The 23,080-nt window shown below is 33.9% G+C and overlaps 1 protein-coding gene across 2 annotated transcripts in view; it reads right to left on the bottom strand.

Moving 5' to 3' along the window:
• Positions 1 to 3,120: 3,120 nt before the first annotated feature.
• LOC5572361 (sialin) overlaps positions 3,121 to 23,080 on the bottom strand; it is an 86,799-nt gene continuing 66,839 nt past the window's right edge. For both annotated transcript variants that reach the window (XM_021850442.1, XM_021850441.1), the window contains exons 5-7: positions 21,122 to 21,550; positions 20,898 to 21,054; positions 3,121 to 3,981 (exon numbers count right to left, since the gene is read on the bottom strand). In XM_021850442.1, the coding sequence (XP_021706134.1) occupies positions 3,575 to 3,981; positions 20,898 to 21,054; positions 21,122 to 21,550 (993 nt within the window). In that variant the 3' untranslated portion in view covers positions 3,121 to 3,574. The remainder of the gene's footprint in view (positions 3,982 to 20,897; positions 21,055 to 21,121; positions 21,551 to 23,080) is intronic.

Genomic DNA, 23,080 nt, shown 5'->3' with positions numbered 1-23,080 from the left:
AGGTCAATCATTATGCCAAACAGCCATTATACCAAATGATCATTATGCCAAACAGCCATTATACCAAATGATCATTATGCCAAACGGCTTTACGCCAAACGACTGGGATTGGAAAAAAGGGTAACTGTAAACGTAGTGAATATTAAAAATAGTGGTCACAAGGTTGAGTAAATTATATTTGTCTTCGTTTAATCAGTTTTCTGTAAACAGTTCTGTGCCAATTTTCGGACTTTCATACAAAATAGGCCAAAACTGTATGAATGGCTCAAAAATTAGTGATGAGTCGAAAATTTGTGCTTTTCCCCTATCAGAATATTTTATTATCATTAACCTTTTAAATGCTTATCGAGCTACGTAGTGCACTGCACCAAGAATTTGGTCGATATCAAAAAAATGAGTGGTCGTAGTAGCAAGCTCCGGTCTGATTTGAAAATACAGTAATGACCCGATTTGGTCAGCCCCCGATTTTAACACCCTTTTTGACCCGATTTTGTCTCAAATTTATATTTATTTTAATCAGAGTAAAACGTCTATACTGGCAATATTGAGTGCATAAAGTCAATTATGACCTTCGCCACGTCTATACAATCATCAGAAGACCGAAATTTTGAAATTTGAATTTTATAATAATTATTCAAGAAACTGTTCAGTGTTTCCTTGGATCACGGTACATAGAAAATGGAAGTAATAAAACAATGTTTATACTAACAAAATCATAAAACTAAGTCCTTAAGTTAAAATAAAACCTGAAAACTGTCGAATTTTTTTTCCCGATTTTGTTAACCCTGAATGCAGCATGGGGCTGACAAAATCGGGACATTACTGTAGTACAGTCAACTCTCACTTACTCGATATTCAGTATCCAAATATTTCCCCTATCTCGATGGAATGCATGGTTCCTTCAATTTAGCATGTTTTGATCCCTCTGTAAGTCGATCTCTAACTCGATGTTCCCTAGGTCGATGCAATCCGTTCGAGTTTCTCTAGCAAGTTTACCTCTCTAACTTGATATTATCATAAAAAGATTCAGATATCCTCGGAAAGTTAATAAATTCCATAAATTTTAATGTTATGATTATGCTTTCAATTAAATTGAGGGTTTTAACTTGTTTCAGAATGATAAAACTTTGAATTTTTGTTGACAGTTCACAAGGTACAGTGACCGGCGAAAACCGTTTTTACCGTTTTCCATACAAAATGACCAAGTTTGCTTGGATCATGACTCCTAGAGTTCCGATTGGGCAGTAATTTTTACTGCCACTAGGAAATTACTTGAAATTTGTGCAGTGAAAAATTCACAGCATTTTGATCACCCACTTTAAAATTATCGCAAATGCTCCATTTTGTTAAAAAGTTCTAAATTTTTAATTTTGAACTATTTTTCAAACGAAAGGATTGCGAGTATATATCCTTTGGAAAAAATGTTTGACTTAACAAGAGAAACAAATATGATATATCAAAACCAAAATTTTGACAATTCTTCCAATATGGGACATTTGCGTTAACTTCAAAGTGTGTCATCAAAAAGGTGTGAGTATTTTACTGCACAAATTTCATATCCTCGTGGTGGTAGAAATTTCAGATCAATCGGAGCTCTAAGAGTCAAGATTCAAGTTTCCAAACTTGGCCATTTTGTATGAAGAACGGAAAAATGATCTTTTTTTTCGGCGGTCACAGTATAAAGTAGTTGAATGTGTCAATATTCTATTATTTTTCAAGATGAAATAACTATTTTGAATATATATGTTTCGCGGAAACGATGAAATTATGATCCTCATTTCCCGAATCAGACACTACTTTTTCTTCTTCTTTCTGGCGTTACGTCCCAACTGGGGCAGAGTCTGCTTCTCAGCTTAGTGTTTTTATGAGCACTTACACAGTTATTAACTGAGAGCTTTCTTTGCCAATTGACCATATTTGCATGCGTATATTCGTATGGAAGGTACAAAGATACTCTATGTCCTGCGAATCTAGAAAATTTCCAACCCGAAAAGATCTTCGACCAGTGGGATTCGAACCCACAACCCTCAGCTTGGTCCTGCTGAATAGCTGCGCGTTTACCGCTTCGGCTGTATGGGCCCTGCGAATCAGACACTAACGTATTCAAAATTCGACACAAATTTACGTCATTAGGCTCGCTTCTTTTATGCGCATCCCAAAAGACGTAAATCACATGATTTTTTGGAAGTGTGTAGATATTCTCGAGGGAACTTGAAGCAATTGTGGTTTAGCACAAGAGCACGTCGTGATATGTCTTGTTCTTCGTGTCATATCATGAATTGAGTAACTGTAACCTCGAAGTGGACATTTGACTATATTAGTTATTTTTGGGACCACCGGATGCCTCCGAGGTGAACTGTAATAGTGACAATTGTGTTTCAACATGACAAACATCGAGGGACTGCGAAGAATGGCCCAACACTCTATTAGACAAATCTCTTTTTAAAATTTAAATAAACACAATGGTTTTGAGACGTGTTAATCATTTGAAAGCAACCTTGTTTATAAAGGAAATCGGGGTAATCGAGCCTTATTAGTTGAATTTACAGTGATTGTTATGCAATTATAAAAGAAAATTTTCTTATTACTAGGTTTGCTCATAATTAGTATAGCTCAAAAAAATTGTTCGGATGATCAAATGTTTGCTAGAATTTTAGAAAGTGCAATATCAAAGAATTTGAAGAAAACGCATTAATTTTAATGCAAATTAAAATGATTTACATTGCAAATGACAAAAGATAACTTGGCATGTCCAAAAAATATCGCCCTTTTTTACCCGACCTGACCCAGTCCCAGTGACCCTCTGACATTACTCCGGCCACAGGAACTCGGGAATGTTGAGTTCCTATGGCCACTTTTAGAAACTAGATATGTTCACACATTACCGCAAAACAACTGTTCGCATATTACCGAATTCTATGGTTTTAACATAAAGACAGCCTCATGTAAGAAATTATGAATCTAGACATGCCATCAATTTTATAATAGACATTATGTAGATTTCCAATACCTCATCAAGACATTTGCCTTTGAAATACCATTGGTCAATTTTCTTACATTAAACAAGTTCTGGTGTAGGATTTCTCAATCATTCTCGTATCATCAATCAATGTGTTTGCATGAGTTATTCTTGCATTGAATCTGTCCTGCAATGGCATATTTATTTCCATTTGTATTGCCTCAGTGGGTCAGGGATTCGCGCATTGGTTGAGCATAAAAGCTCGTACGGTCGACACCGTTACATAAAAACGGCCCACTATCACTTGCTTCACTGAATTACATAATTTAGGTGCCGGGTCGTTTGTATATACAGAAAATAATATACCAATTTGTGATATTTATAGCTTTACCAGCCCTAGCTAATAATACTTCTCGTTGGTTCACTTAATCGCTAGTTGACTATCATTAGAGATGAGATTCGTTGAGATGTGTGTTTCCTAATACATACATTACTCAGCTATATTTACAGATGAAAATATGAGAAAGCCTTAAGGCTGGAAAAGCCTCAACCAGCTCTCACTAAGTAGCTACTGGATCACTGAGGCAAGAGACGATGAGGAGGTGCCTGCCTGACTCAATACGTCTCTTGCACTTGTTTGGTCGTTTGCTTCGATTCATGCTGCTTGGGCTCGTTCCACTTCTGAACCACAGCGGACCCAAACAGGACAAAGACCAGGGCCGGAATGATGTAGGCAGCTGCTCCAATCGCAAACACGTACTGCCACTCGTCCATGGTACTTCGATCAGCTGTGAAGTGTGCCACCAGCATAGGCGAAATGAAACCACTTGTCGTTCCGACAAAATTGATGATTCCGTACAGGGTGCCGGCAAAGTTTGGCGCCAGGTCCTGGGAGTTTTGCAGATTCGTCATGGTGGAGGCACCGTTGAAACCCAGCGAGAGGGTGATAATGGCCACGCACACGTACGGATCGAACCCAGCATAGATGAGCCCCACGAGGAACAGGCCGGGGATTATGTGAGCTGCAATTAAAGTAAAATCAGTCAGTCAGCCGGTTGATTTTCACTTGATGGACACGGTTGGCAAAGTTGAACCAATCATATGGATCTAATGACTAGGGGCTTGTTCAACCTCGTGATGTGAAACAGTAGGTCGTTCGATCGTTAAACTTCAGTCTTGGACGTTTTCCTGAGAGTGCTTTCATGACTTCGGTGATGCTATTTTTAGACCCTGCTTTATGCGAGATGGTGATATGTACTTCTGCAGGTATCTGAGATATTTTGCAACATATTGATATGGCAATAGTGACACTGTGTGTCCCTTGGCAGTGGCAATTATGAGGTTGAACGCAATGACAAGTAAAATATAGGCATTGGCAATCGGTTGCGTTGGTGAACATGACGTTACTGTTTAATTGATCTTTACTGTGGTCTTAATTCACTTTCAGATAATTTGATCGCATGTTTTATCTTTATTTAGATAAAAATTAGTGATCAAGATCTCATTAGGACGGGAGAGGTTATGATTAACAGATCTGATCTTGTCAGATGATTGTAGCTTCAAAGTGTTGATCTTGTGCTTAGCAAGAAACTGCAAAAACAGACAGGAAAGCTGCATTTCTGCCCACAGTATATCTCGAATTACTTCAATACGCATAAAATTAGAGCTATAATGTTTTTGGCAAAGTTTTCCCTTATAAAATGTCCAATCTTTCAATAAGTGCAGAATAATTCTAGCGTTAAGTTTGATACCCACTTTGATATGAACAGTTAAAAAATCAGTGTGTAGAATTTTCGAGCAAAACATACAGTAAATGATTTTTTTTTCAGATAGCTTGGACCCCAAGGGATTTGCAAAATACCGTTTTGTCTCAAATTCCGAACAGACTCATATTCCGAAAACTCGGTTTCTGTAAGGCGATTTAGTTGAAATGTTTCATCAAAGGAAATGGCAGTCAATTGTAATTCAATTTAAACATATTCCAATCTATTTTGACCTCGGGAGTTATCACGACGCGCTAGTTCGAGGTCCTTAAAATTAACTCTGATAAATTAATTTGCGCAATTATTTATTTGAGTACGATTTATTCGTGCTGTTCGGAATTTGAATCAAGATGTTCGGAATATGAGACAGAATGAACACAGTGTTCGGCATTTGAATCAAAATGTTGTTCCATACTTTTACAGAAAACTGATACTAAACAAGTTTAAATAATTTTTTTTATCGGCACACCCAACAGCTAACAGCCAGACTTTGCAAAGACATTGAAATATTCACACATATTATCTAATTTGGGTCTGTGAGATGCATTTAAAGTCAATATTGACCTTAAGTGTTCGGAATATGAGTCAAAACGGTGTATAAAAACTATGGATTTTCCGAAATTTTGCAGAACTAGGAATATTTGTTTAACATTGCTCACGAAATACGGTCATATTTTAAAAATCTCAACTGGGCAACCTCTAAATGTCATTTCTTAGAGTTCCGCCCTACAGAAGCTTGATTGTAGCATCCCTAGCTACCATTTGGAAGTTGAGCCCCAAAGATTCTTCTGAATCTCAAATATTGTTTAATATAATTTAATTATGATTATTTATTTTTGTGTATTTTTTTCTAATACATTCAGCATTTTAGAAACGCTTACAAACAATCTGTTCTACGATCACAATTTGATGTAATTTTAAATAGTTGGTCACTTATCTTTGACAGCCTAGTTATCATAGAACTTGAATATGGTCTCAAATCTCTTAGTGAAAATCATTTTCACAAACTGGGACCATTTTTGTAATCCAAGTCAAAAATATCCACATAAGATTAAACGCCTAGAGGTATGCAATGCCTTACAAATGTTACGTAATTCATTCAAATTTGTTCGATTTATACTCCATTATCAAAGTAACCCCAAAACAGAAAACCGATTTTCGATTATATGAAAAATTATATATCCATTAAAAATAAATCTTTTGGCAATCTATCAACTGCAATCGATAGCTAGGATGCCAGTACTTGTTTTATAAATATAAACTATAATTCTTTAAAACAGCATGCATAAATATTCAAGTTTTCTTCGAAATACTATCAAAGTTACCCCGCTTTACGGTATACATTTTTGAACTATAAAAATCATATTCTCTGAAAAGCTCTTTCAAAAACGGAGTCTAGGAAATTTAACAAAACTTTGATGGAAAATGTCATAACTGTATCATCGGTTATCACTTTATCATTATTCTCATTATCTTATGAAATTCAGAATAGGTAGCGTCTACACGATTTGCGTTTTGAGCTGAAATGAGCATTTTATTTTAGTTGCAAGGCAGTTTGGTGATGAAAAAGAGAAGTATATAGATCTGATTCAGCTCATGTAAATTAAAGTTAGTTATTTGAAAAGTTTCACTCGTCAATACCATAATAATGAAATTTCAAATACCGTAATCCGGGGTAACATTGATCATTTTTTTTAAATTTTTCCTTAATATTTCGTTCGAAACTGCAAATGTCTTAAATTTTATTTTTTTAAAACAAGTACTGCCACCTATAGCTCGTGACTATGTACTGTATTTTGTTTTTTGAAAGATTTAAGCATGTTTAAAAAAATGTTTAGGCGATTTTTTGATTTAGCTGGTATGGGGTAACATTGACCACCTATGTAAACAATGTTCGGTAATATTGAAAATGTCGTTACTTTCTTAAATCATGGCTCCCGAAGCCGAATATGAAGGCCAAACGCTTACAAGTTATTTACTTTTTAAGTTATTTTAAAAATAAAAACACCTCGAACAACGGAATACGCCTAATGGTAGGCAATTTCCTAAGGGAATTCTATATTCCTAACAGTAATTCGGTAATGTTGATTAATTGAGCATACTTATAAAGGTTTTGACAACGGAATCGTTTTCGGCGATGCCATTTTTATTAAGAACCACATTTTCCTTGCTTATGTCGTTTGCGGAACTCATGTGCGACATGAATATTCGGTAGTGTCATCCTTACCAAGTAAAATCATTATTTCGAAAAGTTAACAAATTTACGCATAAGGTAAACGCAATTTTCGCAAAAATTTCAAATTTTATTATCTCATGAATATAAGAAAGAGAAGCACCATTCATGATTTGGAAATATATCATCAATAAATGATAATACGAACTTTTGATGAGACAAGTCATTCCGATCAATATTACCCCGCTGATCAATGATACCCCGGATTACGGTACTCTATTTAGAGTCAGAAATGTTTACTCTCGAAGAAAACAGCTATATTACTTTTGTTCAAAACTTTAGATTACCGTTAAAAAAACAACATCTAGAACGCTGAAAAAAAAAAAATAATGTTAGGGTAACGTATGTAATTTGGACATGCATATAATTTGGACAGGCTGGTCGTTCTATGCTTATTTCCAATTAGATGGTAAGGAATACATGTACGGGAAATCATGTATTGCATCATTAATACACTTTGCTACTAATTATTGATGATTATTTTCATAACAATTACATATTGGCTTCAAAAATGTAAAAATTGTAAATTGTATCTACAAAACATCTGTGAATCTTACGAATGCAAGAGGATGTGCATTTCAAGAACATACATTAAATGCAATAATAACGCTCAGAATTGGCATTCATAAAAAGTTTGAAAGTGGAAACATGATTGAATATGTCTAAAATTTAAGCTAAGTTCGTCTAAAATCTGAACATGAGTATATAAGGCATACATCAAGTGTTGTCCAAAATAGATTATGGTTTTTGTTCAGTTGATATAATTTGACCATCTGATGAAACACACTGGAATGTCGCATGCATGCATACTTGCAGGCGGTTTTCGTGGATGTGATGATATTTGCTTGCATTAAATGAAATTATTGATTTCCACTAATATACACATCCAAAAAGCGCAAAATGCATAAGTCACATGTAAACTCTTTTCTGTCAAAATTATATTCACATGAGAGTGTCCAAAATGTATATTAGGTGTCCGAAATGTATGTCAGACAGGCCGTCAAAAAACGCTATTATGGAAGTTAATACTATACTTTGTAAGCTTTTTCTCCTCAGAAACTCAAAATACAATGGGACATTAAGCATATAAGTAACATTACGTAATAAAATATTTGAATCTAATGCAGTTAATCGATCGCCGTTTCCAGACATATCCTTAGCCTGTCCAAAATACATAATTTACCCTATACGCCTTTAATTTCTGGGGATTGAAGCCTCTTTTAAAAGTAAATGTGACCTTGAAAGTTCATTCAAACTATAAAAATTCATTGACTATATTTCTAGAAATTCTTTTTCACACTCTTACTTGGATTCTTCCAGAATTACGACTAACAACTACTCCAAGAATCAAGAATTACTACCAGAATCCCTACAGTGATTTTTGAAAGAGCTTCTTTGCTTCACTTCCATTTTTTTCTGGAAACTTTTTATACACCACCAAGGTCGAACTTTGGCCTCATCTTACTCTAAATTTTAATTAGAGTTCCTAAAAATTCCATGCAGGAGTTTTCTACAGAATTTCTTCTAAAAATAATTCAGAAATTCCTTCAGGAAGCCCGTCAAGAATTTATTCGTATTTTTTTTAAAGAATTTCCCTTGAAGAAGTTTATTTAATCCAAAAAGTTATAGTTTGAGAAATTTTCGCTTGATTCTGCAGATTAGTTTTTGGTAGTGTTCTTACATATATTCATAGATAAACTAAAAATAAAACTCGAAGGATACTCCTGCAAAATCTCTAAACCATTTTCTTTGTATGTATCTTGGGAAGAATTTCTGTTACATTATTCGAAGGAATTCTGAGAAAAATATTCTGGGCGAGCTACAATATCAATTCCTGAACCAACTTTGGTATAATGCCTGGAACAGGCCATAACATTATATTCTAGATACTTCTGGTTTTTGAAACTCTTTAAAATTTCCAAGTTTAAGTTGTTTATGAATTCTTGATAACATTTCAGGATATCTTTAAGATAACTCCAGTGTTAATTTCTGGATAAAACTCTAGGAAAAATCTTTGATGGAACCCCAGATAAAATCCTGGAGAATTTTTTTTGCAGGAATCGTTATAATATCTGTTTTATGTGATACCTGGAGTAATTCCTAGAATAATAAAAAAAAAAGAAATGCTTGTAAAAAATCCTAAACATATTCTTTTTATCAGGATAATTCTGGGAACTTTCTTTAAGAAACTTTCCTAATTCCGAACAGACTCATATTCCGAACACTCGGTTTTTGTAAGGCGATTTAGTTGAAATGTTTCGCTGAAATATGTCATCAAACTGACAGGAAATGGCAGTCAATTGTAATTCAATTTAAACATATTCCAATCTATTTTGACCTCGGGAGTTATCACGACTCGCTAGTTCGAGGTCCTTAAAATTAACTCTGATAAATTTATTTGCACAATTATTTATTTTTTGATTATTTATTCAAAATTTCCTGGAGAAATTCCTTTGATAATATCATAAAACTACTGAAAGCAATTCACTGAAAAAAATCTTGATTTAATTTCTTGTAGAAATTCCAGGGCTTAAGGCGATGCTCGAAAATGTTTTTTGTTAAATTCCTGATTTGGTGTATATTCTGAATTCATTTAAGAAAAGAAATGGAATTTATGAAAAATATTTCATAAGAGTTCTTGGAGGTGTTTTCAGAAGATTCTTTTTCGAACAAACTTTTTAATTAGTCACAAGTTGCATTTAATCAAGACTTTGCAGAATTTTTTTTAGGAAAATTGATTTTTAAGGGATCTTTGATGGACTCATTGGATTCTATGACGAATTCTTCGAAGAATTCCTGGATGAACACATTTTAAAATAACCTCACAAACGCTTGGCAAAGATCTTTTGACTTTCATAACAGTTTTTTGGCAGATTACTCGAATGATCAATTGTTGATTGTAGATTAAACCTTCGAAATGCAAGATCTTTTGCAGAAGTCTGAATTTCAGTTGAATTTCAAGAATTACTCAAAAAGATTATCATGACGTAATTTAATATAAACATGAATGTAAAAATACGAGTTAAACATTCACCTTTGTAGCAAATCAGTTGATTTAGATTTTTTTCCATTAAAAATGGGACAACGACTCCTCTATCCTTTTCTGGCTACGCCCATGAAACAGAGGGACTGAATGCAGTACCAGGGGTGATACTCGTTCTGGCCTCGACTAGTATGTTTTTGGTCGCCTTTATTTCGTCTTTTGTTAAACCCCTCCAACTACAGCCTTATATTTTAGCAGTTGCGTTAGTGTAGATTCGGTTTGAACGATATCCTCATTTTTTTATACCCAAAGTCAAATCAAATACTTTTCATACTTAGATGGAAATTTATCTATATGTATGGATAACTTGTAGATAATTACACAGCCTACACTAAAAATATATCAACATTTAAAGTCGATTTAGAAAAAATCGTTTTTTAAGGGGGCTTTTTTCCTTAAAAGTGATTATCTTGCGATATATGGGTATTTGGTAGTAAACATAATTACCTATCTGGAGATCAAATTTCAATGAAATAAAAAATGATTATTTTTTTCGAATTATTTTAAATTTTGAAAATATTTTTTTTCAGTGAAATTAGGTTTTCTTCAGTATTTCTATTCAAAAATTAAGACAATTACCTACAAGTAATCCACGCAGCACTTTTTTGTAAGAATTGCCATTTTTCGATTACCGGGTAAAAAGTTTTGTCGTAGTAGTCTATCAGGGCAGACGGAAAAATCAAAATCACATCTCGAAACTAACAAATTATGATCGCAACTCTCAATTTGATATTGAAATGATTTTCGAAAGTTTTCTAAATCTCAGCGCTATAGCTCTACATCTGATAATATGTAAATAATATCAAAATTATTTTTTTCACATGAACAACATTCAACAGCAAAATGGCCAAACTGTGAACACTGTGACGTCAAAACAACCTCTAGGAGCAAAAAGTAGTCTCAGAAATCGAAGAAAATGATGCTCTTATTTCTTTGATCTTCCATTTCATTGGCATAGCTAAATTATAAGCATCTCTGTGTATAGATCTGAAGGTCGAGGGTTCGATTTGGATTGCCGGCTCATTTAATATTTTTATTCTTCGCCATCTGTCAGATAATATTTTGATATTATTTGGTTGATCAATCAATAAACTTGCCAGATATTGTTTTGATCTCATAATATCTTAACAAGATATTGTTCTCCATATTAATATTTGATATTATTTTTGATCTTTCATCTCTTATCTCAAACAAACCAATAGCTGATTATGATCGTCAGTAATTACTTTAAAACAACAAATTATGATCTTGGTCAGCTTTTTCCACCTGCTCGGGTACTCAGTCTAGGTATACACATCCAGAAAGTTTCAATGAAATTTTGGAGGGTGCTGCCATTATCTGTTCGAGTTGGCGCGAAATGCGTCACTATGAAAAATTGTGTGTATTGTTTTCCTATCCATAGTCTGACTCGAGCCTTTCACATCAAATTTGACGTTCTTTGGTTTTTGCGTTCGTTTTTTCAATATTCTTTCTTTGTTCTGAAGTGCTCTAGTATACTGTCTGTGAGCATTATTTGCAAGCCACTGTAAGTGACCTTAATTCACTAATAAATCTGTATTATTCTTTAACTGAATCCTCTAAATTTAAGCTTTCATCTGACTATATGGTTTTTATATTTCTATGCACTTTTTGTGCTCAAATAGTTCGATAATATGGAATTTGTGAAGGTCCAATATGGACCCTTTGATTCTGACCTCACACTCAATTTATGATCTCGCCCTAAAAGCCATTGATATCCAAAAGTGCAGCATGTTGTTACTGATCGAAAGAATGGATTTACGAGTTATTTAACAATGCGACGATAAAGAGAAGATTCTCCTATATATACCGAGCTGCACACTAGATTACCGTAATTTCGGGTGAAATTGATCATTTTTCACGGTTTTTCTAGTCTGTTTTCTATAATGTTAACAATGCCAAACAACTAAATGCAGGAAAACAAGTACGAAGGTGAGCCTCATCGACTTATGTACCGACATTTTCTAACAAATGTCATTTTAGTGTTAACAAATACCTCAAAAATAAAAAATCAGAGGATCTCATTTCGGGGTGAAATTGATCACTTGTCAATGCCATTATTGTTAGTTTCCAAAACAACTCTATATGATAAATTTGAGCTCCCTGAATCCGGATATGCTTGTAAAATTCTTATCAATGCAATATTTATATAAATAACGAATAGTTAAATTTCAAGAATTACGCGGAAAACGCCTAAATGTATGCAATTTCCTAAGGAATTCAATGATATCTAACAGAAATTCAATTATTTCAACCATATGAGCAAATTGGTACGAGTTTTGGTGATGAAATTTGGTTTGGGGATATATCTCAAGCATCCTCACAAACTTTCAGGTTTATACCATGTTCAAATCCTTGCTTATAAATAGAAGTTCATAGGTGTTTGTCAATACTGCACCGTGCATGATTTTGAAATTTTACGTTATTTACATAGTAATAAACATTTTTTAACGCAAAAAACTTCACAACACACCATTCGACAATAGTTACGACAAGCAACGTACATTTACTGCAACTTACATTGATATTTGTGCTCCATTCCGAATAAATAAAATCGAGTGATACGATGATCAATTTCACCCTTCTGATCAATTACACCCGATTTTACGGTACCAATGGCTTTTAGGGCGAAATCACAAAATGAGTGAGACTTTTTCGTGCTCGTCGAGCACTCGGCTTATTTCAACAGCTGACGTAGTAAAAAAAAACAGAAGTTGTTACGATGCTTCCTTGTTTGATCGGGAAAGATTCTTCAAAACAGGCTTATTAGAAACCCAATAGACAAACTAGTAGATCCAGTATTCAAAAAGTGTCTCCATAAATATTAAAAATAATTTGTGAGGACCTACACACAACCCAAGTGGTTTGTGAACACGATCTAAAAACCGCGCACGAGTGCAAATAATAGTACTACGTTTTGAATCAACTCGGAGACTTCGATTAATATTTTTTTGGAAAATTCACATTTAACTTGACATGGTTCTGATTTTAATTAAATTGAATTTTGTCAACCATTGAGCGTGGTATCTTATGCTTGCGATTACAAAAGCAGTTCATTGAACTTGAAATCAAACTTGAAGTTATGTATTACTACCATAGCAAAAACAAAAGCACCTGGCACCGGACAAAATTGGAAAATAGAAACAATCTAACAGCCAGTAATGTTTGTCTGAAATAACACATATTTAAAAAATGAATGCCATTTTCAGGAATTACATATGTTGGAATACGATAATAAATCGCCATATCGACTTATATTTGAAATTTGTAATCAATGAATATGAGACAATCATAGAAAACACACAAGAATGATTAAAAATAATCGCATTTTGAAATAATGAAACCATTTTTAATCTTAATGAAAGAAACTATAGAAAAATAATCAATTTTGATCTTGCATATCCTGACGATCCACAATATAAAAATTGCAATATATGGAAGGAAAATAAACATTCAGAATAACAGGAAAATTTTTCATCGTATATCAAGCAATTTTTCAATACATATTGAAGGCAAAGTTTAACCCTCCAGCGCCCAAAAGTGAACTGTTAAAGATAAAAAATTAATTCCAACGGGAGGTGAAACGTTATGCTTAATCTTGTTTTTTGATGAACGGTTCAATTTACCGGTTCACTTTCGAACCGGTAAAATCATTTTTTTATATTTCAGGAGATAACCGCTGAAATTTGCTGCTATGATTTAATATCAGTTTAATCGTAAACTCAAATGTGTACCATTTTGAACCGTTTCATTCTACCGATTCACTTTTGAACCGGTTGAAAAATGTATTTTTATTCAGAAAATATTCCGTGAAGTTAACTGTTAATAGAAGAATAATCCTACAAATGTAATGTGTAACTTATTGCACCGGTTCATTTTACCGATTAATTTTTGAACCGGTAAAATATTTTATACAAGATAGTTAGAAAAAATGCTGTTTTATTTTGATGAAAAAAAAAAGCCGTTCGACTGAAATGTGTCATACTTTGAACCGGCTCATTTTACCGATTCACTTTTGAGCCAGCATATAAGGAAACTTATGATGTTAGTGATTTTTCTTCAGTTGGACGTATTTTAAAAATAATGAGAATCAACGTGTCATGTTATATTTTGTTATTTGATGAGCCGGTTCATCAGCCATATTGATACAATCAAAATTTAATTTCGATGTTGTGTGAAATAATAATTCTTGTTTTTTGATAAACCACTTCGGTTTATTGGTTCACTTTCGAACCGGTAAAATCGATAATTTTTCTTTCAGAAAATAACCGCTAAAGTTTGCTGCTATAATTTGTAACTTTTTGAACCGATTCATTTCACAGATACACTTGTGAACCTGTAAAACAATTTATTTTCATTTCAGAAAATAACACGTGACATTTACTGTTATCTATTGGTGGCAGATTAACTGAAATGTGTTGTTTTTAAACCGGTTCATTGTACTGATTCACTTTTAAGCTGGCATATAAGAAAACTTGTGCAATTAATAATTCTTCAATTAGACGATAATGATGAAATATGTTAATGATGAAAATCGAAGTATAATGTTGAATCTTGTTATTAGATGAACCGTTTCAGGAAATGAAATGTTGTTCAAAATCTTTCTTTTTACATCGGTTTACTTTCAAAGCGGAGTTAGTAGTTTAAGTGGATTAGTCAACTCATCCATGATGTTTTACGTTTTGGCTATTGAGTTGTGTGAGCTACAATCCGTGAAAAATCTAGAGTAAGAGGTATGAGCATTTGAGATTTTTGTAACGCTGTTTAGATAATCGCTGTAGTTTGCTGCTATAATTTAGTATACGTTTTATCGTACAACTGAAATGTGTGACTTTTTGATTTTTTTTCTGAGAAGATAACCCGTAAAATTTACTGTTATCATTGGATATCAAATTAATCATACAACTGTAGTGTTGTACTCTTTGTATTAGTTCATCACTTTTAATCCTGTACATTTTTCATTTTAAGTTTTTAAGATGCTCAGTAAAGTTTGCTGCTTTATTGTGATGGAAGTTTGTATTTTTTTTTCAGAATATAAGCGGTAAAGTTTATGGCATTATTTGATGGATAGTTTAGTCGTACAACTGTAATGTGTAACTTTTTGAACCGGTTCATTTTACCATTCCCTTTTGAACCAGTAAAATAACAATACCGGCATTTAAGGGAAGTTGTGCAGTTTGTGATTCTATTTCGGTTGAACGTATTTTCATAATAGTAAACATCGTAGTGCAATAACATCTTGTTATTTGACCAGTTTATTGGTCATGCCGATTTACTCTTGAATTGGTAAATTTGATTGTACGACTGGAATGCGTACTGAAATGCGTGATTTGTTTATGAAACAAATGTGCCATAATAAAATCCAACAAATCATGTTTATGATTCTACAGTTCAGAGCAACTGCGATTAGAGTGACCAGCGAGGTAGCCATTTAAACTTACTTCTACTGTTGTTCTTTACTTCGATATCATGCTACGGAACATAGAGTTAGGGAAAGTTGATTGTATTTCGATTCGAGGTATAATTATAAGATTCAAAAGATTTTATTGAGTAGAAGTGTAACGTTGATGTTGTTACATATTTGTTTAACAGATTGATGGGCCTAGTACACCTTCAAACAATATTGAACCATAACGAAACCATTTATAATTTACAACAAATATATGTAAATTATTGAACTGATCCACTTAATCGCTTTCAAAAGTGTTATATATGAAATATATGTTCCTATATATGGCATATATGGCATGTGATAAAAAACAGTTTATATTATTTACTTTTTGTTTTTTTTTGTATATTGATAATAATAAGAATTCAATAATGTACTTTGTTCTATGAAGAACTGTTTGGCCTACAAGAAAGAATACACACTGAAAAAGCCGTGGGTTGAAAATCTCCCTAATAAAGATAATAATAATACACACTGAAAAAATATTTGATGTTTTTTCATGAAAAATTCAAAAATAAAACTTAAATTTCAAATAACACATAAACTCCATATTTAATATTTTTTAAATTTTCACCATCTTGATAGTAAACAGATGTTTGGGACAACGTTTCATGATGGAGAAGTTTTTAGTAAAAAAGTTTTCTAAGGACAACTTTTGGACAATTTTCAAAATTTTGTGTTTTTGTCAAAATAAATACGTCCTGATGATGCAATAAGAATCTTGAAATGATTCTAAACCATAATGATTATAACGAAAAAATCTCTAGAAGTAGCCATTATCGAATTATATCGAGTTAAGTTAATAAAAATATTATTAAAATAGGTAATTCGCGATTCTCCATCATTAATAATACGTTTTTAAGAGTAAAGACCATATTTCTTTCCATTTACTTATTTTCCTTGATGGAGAATCGCGAATAACTAATAAAAATGGCCTATTTTAATATTTCAGCAATATTTTTTGCATTAAACAGGATATTATTCGAAAATTGTTACTTCCAGAGATATTATCCATATAGTTATTATGATTCAGAATAATTTCAAGATTCTTTTTGTATCATCAGAACGTATTTATTTTGTCAAAAAACCAAAATTTTAAAAATTCATCAAAAGTTTGTTCTCAGAAATACTTTTTTATCAAAAATTTCTTCATCGTGAAACTTTGTCCCAAACATCTGTTTACTATCAAGATTCTTTGGTGAAAATTAAAAAAAAAAACATTAAAAATGGGGTTTTGTGTAATTTGAAATTTAAGTTTTATTTTTGATTTTTTTAAGAAAATAAATAGTAAAAATTTTCAGTGTATCTTTTTTTTCTTATAGTCCCAACGGTTTACTACAACTTCTTCATAGAACATTTTTCTCTAAAACCAACAAGTTCGGAGTTAATTAATAATAAAGCAATAATTTTCAAATTATTTGCTTGCAAAAATTTATAGGCCATTTTCAAAAGTTATTCTTGAGTCAAAATAATCAATTTTTCTATGAAAAACACTTACTCTACCATAGCAAAAACATGTGCAAAGTCTAATTCAAATCGAAGGCTATCGAGTACGATTTTTATTTTTCTTTTCGACTAATTCTGAATGGAAGTCTTCTTTTGGGACTCTGAGGTGCTTCCCAAAACACGTTCTGGGTACCATAATAAAGAACGCGGTGGCCATTTCTGATTTTTCTCCACATCTTACGACTATTATTCATCGCTTCTTACAGTTACTTTCTGAATATTATTGCAATCCATTGCCATGTTAAATGCATAGCCGAAAATTTGTCAGAGATGAAAAAATCGGAATAAAAAGAACACACTGTGTCCAAAAATTTAAAACCTCAAATATATTTGAAGCACAGTTGAAAACAATGCAAACCACGTTGGTTTTGAAATAAAATGTCGTTTTGATTTCCTGTTATAATAGAAAAAAGAAAATGGACTTTTTCTGCTTGGAGTCGATTCCCGGTGGCCACTCCGGATTGATGTGGACCACTTTAAGCAAAAATCAAACTAGATAAGTATAGCTTTCATTTACAACTGATTTCACGGAAATCAAAGAAGAATTAGATTTTTGACAAGCAAAACAAAACAGGTGTCACCTAGAGGTGACACTGGGCGTTGGGGGGTTAACTCAAATAACCCACATAAATTTTCAAGCTGCTTTTAATTGACAACTAATCACTTCCTTTGAGGTGAAAACCTTCAATGAGGCACAATCATTTTGTGAAATTTCAAGATGATGTCCGATATTGGAGGCCATCTTCCTAAAAAGATCTATTTGGCACTAAAATACAGCATCAAAATGCAATGCCGAAATTCGTATTGATATTTACAAATGTATTTTTTAAATGAAACAAAAATGTTCATATTTAGAAATGAATAACAAGATTGCATAAACCTAATAACTTTGGAGCTTAGAATTCAGTGGCTTAGGTGTCCGATACTAGGGGATCTCCCTCTAAAATATTCGAATTGGTCCATGAAGGTTCGAATTGGAACAGGGTTCGTCTAATTCGGATCTTCTGAAACATTCTGTTTAAACACGTCTAGTCATTTTCTAATATGAGATGGCAAGAAACTCTCTGAGATAAAAAATGTTTCACGCTAAATAAGGCATTCACGAAAACATAGAACCTGTCATGCCTATCGTGCTTAAATAGTACACTGAGAACAGCGTTGCAGTTGAAAATACTATGTTAGAGGGTTTAATTAAATACACAACGCCACTTGATTTGTGCAGACTAAATTTGCATTTATTTGAAATATTTTGTGTATTCAATTTTACCATGGTACCATTTCGATAGTAAAAATTACTATATCATGGTTAAAAACTTGCAGCAAGCCAGAATCGAACAGAGGATCTTGCGATTGCCAAGCGCGAACGCTTACCGCTCGGCTATCGATGCGGTTAGATTAAGAGGGACCAAACGCAAATAAAAAACGCTCTTGATAGCTCAATCGTGATTGGAATAGTAAATTTAAAAACTTGTTCATGGTTCTCATTACTTCAACGCTTGTTTCAGTGTATGGTCTAAACACGGTTAGTAGGTCCGAATGTTCTCATCGTGTTTTTCGACATTTTTGCGCCACAAGATTTCGAAAAACTTCTTCTTTAGGATCTGCTCAATGCTCATCTAATGCTGTAGATATTCCTAAATTCCTTGGACTATGATTTTATTTTTTTTAAATTTTTACTACTTCTGTTTATGGCATTTTTCGAAAATTACCCAGCATTCCGTTCAAAACATTGCAATGGCTTTTTGAGGTCCGAATTGTTAAATTTTGGGGGGTTTAACCGAAAATTATTGCTTTTTGATGACTATCATAATGGGTCATCCTAACATGTGAAGATGAAATTTATTATTTTCAAAAAGCAATCGATTGAATATTTAAACGCAACGGGTGAATTAGATTTGTTTTTAAATCGTGGAAAAATGTTCCAATGTAAGTGTTTTGCAACATAAAAAGCATCCAAAAACCTTCATCGTCTAAAGCTACGCAAATTATAGTTTTGTCGCTAATCAACTGATTGCCTTATCTTGCATAACTTCGCGAATATTCCAGACTCCTCCAGTTTCACACGGTCTCGTTCCGGTTTACCCCTGGATGCGTCACCTTTGGAGAACACCTCATCTCCTTTCACTACCAACCAAATCGACTGACCAAACTTGCCAAACCAGCCATCTGGAGTGTTCTGGAAAAGTATGCGATCGAACCACATCTAAATAAAGCGGCACAACTCGATCAAGCTTAGCCCACAGTTGGGTTAATCTATTAATATCGGTGCAGAGCAGATAGTTACAAGAAGTAGTTTTATTTGTGTGGACTTCTGCTGACCACGGTCAACGTGCTAGTTGGACGCGTGCGGTGTTGTGTTGGTATGAAGCACCCGAGGCGCAGGGCCACACAGAGGCAGATTTGAATCTTTGTAACGCGTTTGCCAATTTCTACATCGCTCCGGTCATTCGTTAGCAAGCTGAATGCCGGCCGCTTCCAAAGTCTAGGCGAGAGCTGCTGGGGGAATTGGTTGGAGCCATGAATCAGGGGTGGTGATCGGATGTTTTTGCAGTTTTGTTTTGGTTACGGTTATTTGCCGCTCTGCTCTGGCCAGAAAGAGTCGACCGGTAGTATTCCATGGCACAGTGGTCCAGGAAGTACATCAATTTCTTTCGTAATTTCAAACCAAAGTTTTTGAAGCTTTCGGTATTTCGGTTGAACTACAGCTTGGTAAATATACTTTCATAGCTGCCTATGTACTTTTTCAATGTACTGGACAGCAAGTTAATTGAAGCAAACTGACTTGCGAAAATTGACTCGTAATAAGTCAAATCTTTTTGTCATTGGTGACTTTAATGCAAATCATTGCTCATGGAATAATTCGCAAAGCAATTCCAACGGAAGAATTTAATTTGATGAGTGCTCTTCAGTATATTTTGCAATTCAATACCCTGATAGCCATACATGTTTTTCCTTTTCTAGGAACCCTTCTACGATACCTGTTTCATTCAAAATATCTAATGAAGCGATTCTCAGGCCTATCAGCTCTTCTTCAATAATTTTTTTTTTCAGCTTTTGATCTTCAATAAATTTTTAGTTGTATGCTTAGCCAATATAGACTAGATATTGTAATACCAGGAAGGAAACATTGTAGAGAATTGAAATAATATTTTGAAAAGGAATCTGAAGCGAATCCCTGGTATAGTACTAATGAGTTAAATTGAATATGTTGAAACATTGGAATATACGTCGAATAAAATGAATACTAATTTCAGACATAAATCGTTGCAATTTCTATTGCCACGATTAATGCCTTAAAGTTAAGTTAAGGTTAATTAAGTAGGTTGTTTTCTCTTATAAGCAGGTAAAATCAACTCACATGTAAAACTTTTTAAATGCCACAGAAAATGAAATGTAATATGTAGTTAACAAAATGTTAATGAGAACTTAATTCAGTTTTTCCAAATTAAAATGATAGTGTTGTCTAACACAGAACACCTAAGTATAAGAAATGAATTGAATGTTTGGAATGATACTAATAAAGAAATAAAAACGATATACAAACTGTTTTGTTGGAGACGGTCTGAAGTTTGATTCTAAAGTTTAAAATGAATCTTCCCGCGGAAATCTACTTGCTGGACCACTGTGCACTGCGAGTGGAATTTCTTTCGCGCTACGTTTCTTTTTATGAGGCTTGCTTGTTTGCATTCCGGCCATTTCTAACAATATTCATTCAGCCAACAGCTGTTCATAAAAAAAGCCATTGAAATATTAGCAATGAAAGATTTCTGTCCGGATGGCGCAAAAGGGTCGTTTGTCCATCAAATAAAGTGCCAACGGTTTGACACCTGACACTCGAGTATGGATGATTTCAAGACATGGAATGCTTTTGAGAGAAGTTCAACTATACAGTTTCTCTTCTAGAAAATTGCGTCGATCATACTTACAGAATAGACAGAATGATTTGCGTATTGTGGTAACACTGAAGACCGATTTCTTTCTGAGGTAATCTCCTATGCTTCCAAATCCAAATGCAGCCAAGGCTCGAGCAAGATACGGAAGAGCTGCGAGGAATCCAGCCTTCGCAAGTTTGAATCCAAGAACCTGTTAATCGAAATGATCAACATTAGAATAGAGAATCGTTATCTAGCCATCATCATGTGATACATACCTCACTCATGAACTTGGGTGCTGCTGTCAGCAGGAAGTACAATCCCCACAGGTTACCGAAGTGCAGCACCAACAGAGCAAGGAACGGCAAAGAGGTTATCATCTTCAACACCGGTGGCAGCAGGTTCTGCTTGGAAATGGTATCTCCCAAAGACTTGATGATGTAATCTTGTTCTTCTTTCTTGATTCGTGGGTGTTTAGCCGGAGAATCAGCCACGATGATCAGCCAAAATGCAACGACGATAGCGGTTATCACAGCCGGGACGTAGAAAGCGAACGACCATCCGAAAGTTTCGATGAGTACACCGACCAGGGGCCACGTGACAACCGTTCCGAAGGTTCCTCCCATCAAAGCCGAAACGAATTTGCCCTTCTCGTCTGGTGGGGCCCATCGGGAGACGAGGTTGTGCAGGGCTGGATACAGGACACCCTGGAAATGGAAGAATTTGCAAGTTAATATTTTGGAACATCGACAATTATAGCTATTTCTCCGTGTAGCGCAGCGTATATGTAGTGTAAAGTGGGGCAAAAGTTCGAGTGGGGTAAGAGTTTCTTTTTAAGATTTCTAGCTCAATTTAAAACAAATATTATAAATGTCATGGTGGTTCGAATGCTTTTCAAGTAAGAGACTTTCAATCCAAATATCATAAAAATTGATTGAGATTTGGAAAAGTTATGGCTATTTGTTGTTTTTCGACGTGAATATTGTAATTTTTGATCAAACTTTCGTTGCATGGAACCAATTGAAGATAAAATCTTTCTCAATATTTTATGTAAGGGCGTTTCTAGGCCTATCATAAGGTTGCTTTGAGGTGTATTAGTTTTTGCATAAATGCTTGAAAACAGTTTTTGGCCCATAGTGGGGCAAAAGTTCGAATCAGCGGGGCAAAAGTTCGACCCATGTATAAAATCACGGAAAAATTTGCAAATTGCCTAAAATCCACATATTTTCTTCAAATTTAGTTAAATTTGTCTGATCGTGCGAAATCTGTCACCAAAAAATTACATTTCTACTTAGTTTTGCGAAAAACTGCTATTTTTGAGTATATTACAATTAACCCGGTTTTGGGCAATTTTTTTTATGAAAATTTAGTGTGTATTTTTCGTCAAACTTAAGTATTCGGCTGGTGTAAAAGGATATAATAAAAGGATCGATATTTTGTGTTTTAGCCAGCGAACTTTTGCCCCACACTAGATTCGACTCTTGCCCCACCGGTGGGGCAAAAGTTCGAATAAGACAATCAATTTTGAAACTGTTATAAAAACATGGGAAAATATTTTGACACAAGTTTGTTCAGCAAAATTATAGCCAATATGTTGAAGGTTCACTGTATGGTATTTGTTTTGTTTTAACTGCTATTGTTTTCCTGGAAACTTTGATTATACCACTAAGGTCGAACTTTTGCCCCACCTTACTCTAATCTGCGTAAATCCACAATTACCGGAAACCTAAGCCGCTAAATTCGTAATAAATAATGCGGTTTTATACCCGTTAATGATATTTCTATATATTGTCATTTCTGTAGCGTACAAACATAAATATGAAAATATACATTCGAATATTGACATTACATTTCGATGATGTACCTATTTATTCTAGGACGAAATTGAACAATCTTAAAATATACTCTTTAATACCAGACACAATCTAGAAATGTCTCGTATTCGATGAATTTGTACATCATTCAATGACTTTATTCCAGGATTAAAATTGCCAATCCAATGCATTTGCATCATTTACGAGAGTTATTAGTTATACCTAGTCTGTAAGACGCCCATTAAAAAATAATTTTCATATATGATGATAATAATGTTGTTCAGAAATACACAGAGCGAAAGTAAAACTTCTTCGGCAGTCTAAAGTATCCTATCTAATTAACTGGTAATGATCCTAGTGGGGTGGAACTTCAAAACACCCCAACACACAGTTTTATTTACGACAGATTCCGTAAAGTCCAAA

The sequence above is a fragment of the Aedes aegypti genome, chromosome 3, assembly GCF_002204515.2.
Source record: "Aedes aegypti strain LVP_AGWG chromosome 3, AaegL5.0 Primary Assembly, whole genome shotgun sequence".
NCBI classification, from domain to species: domain Eukaryota; kingdom Metazoa; phylum Arthropoda; class Insecta; order Diptera; family Culicidae; genus Aedes; species Aedes aegypti.
This window is presented reverse-complemented; position numbering and strand designations above follow the sequence as displayed.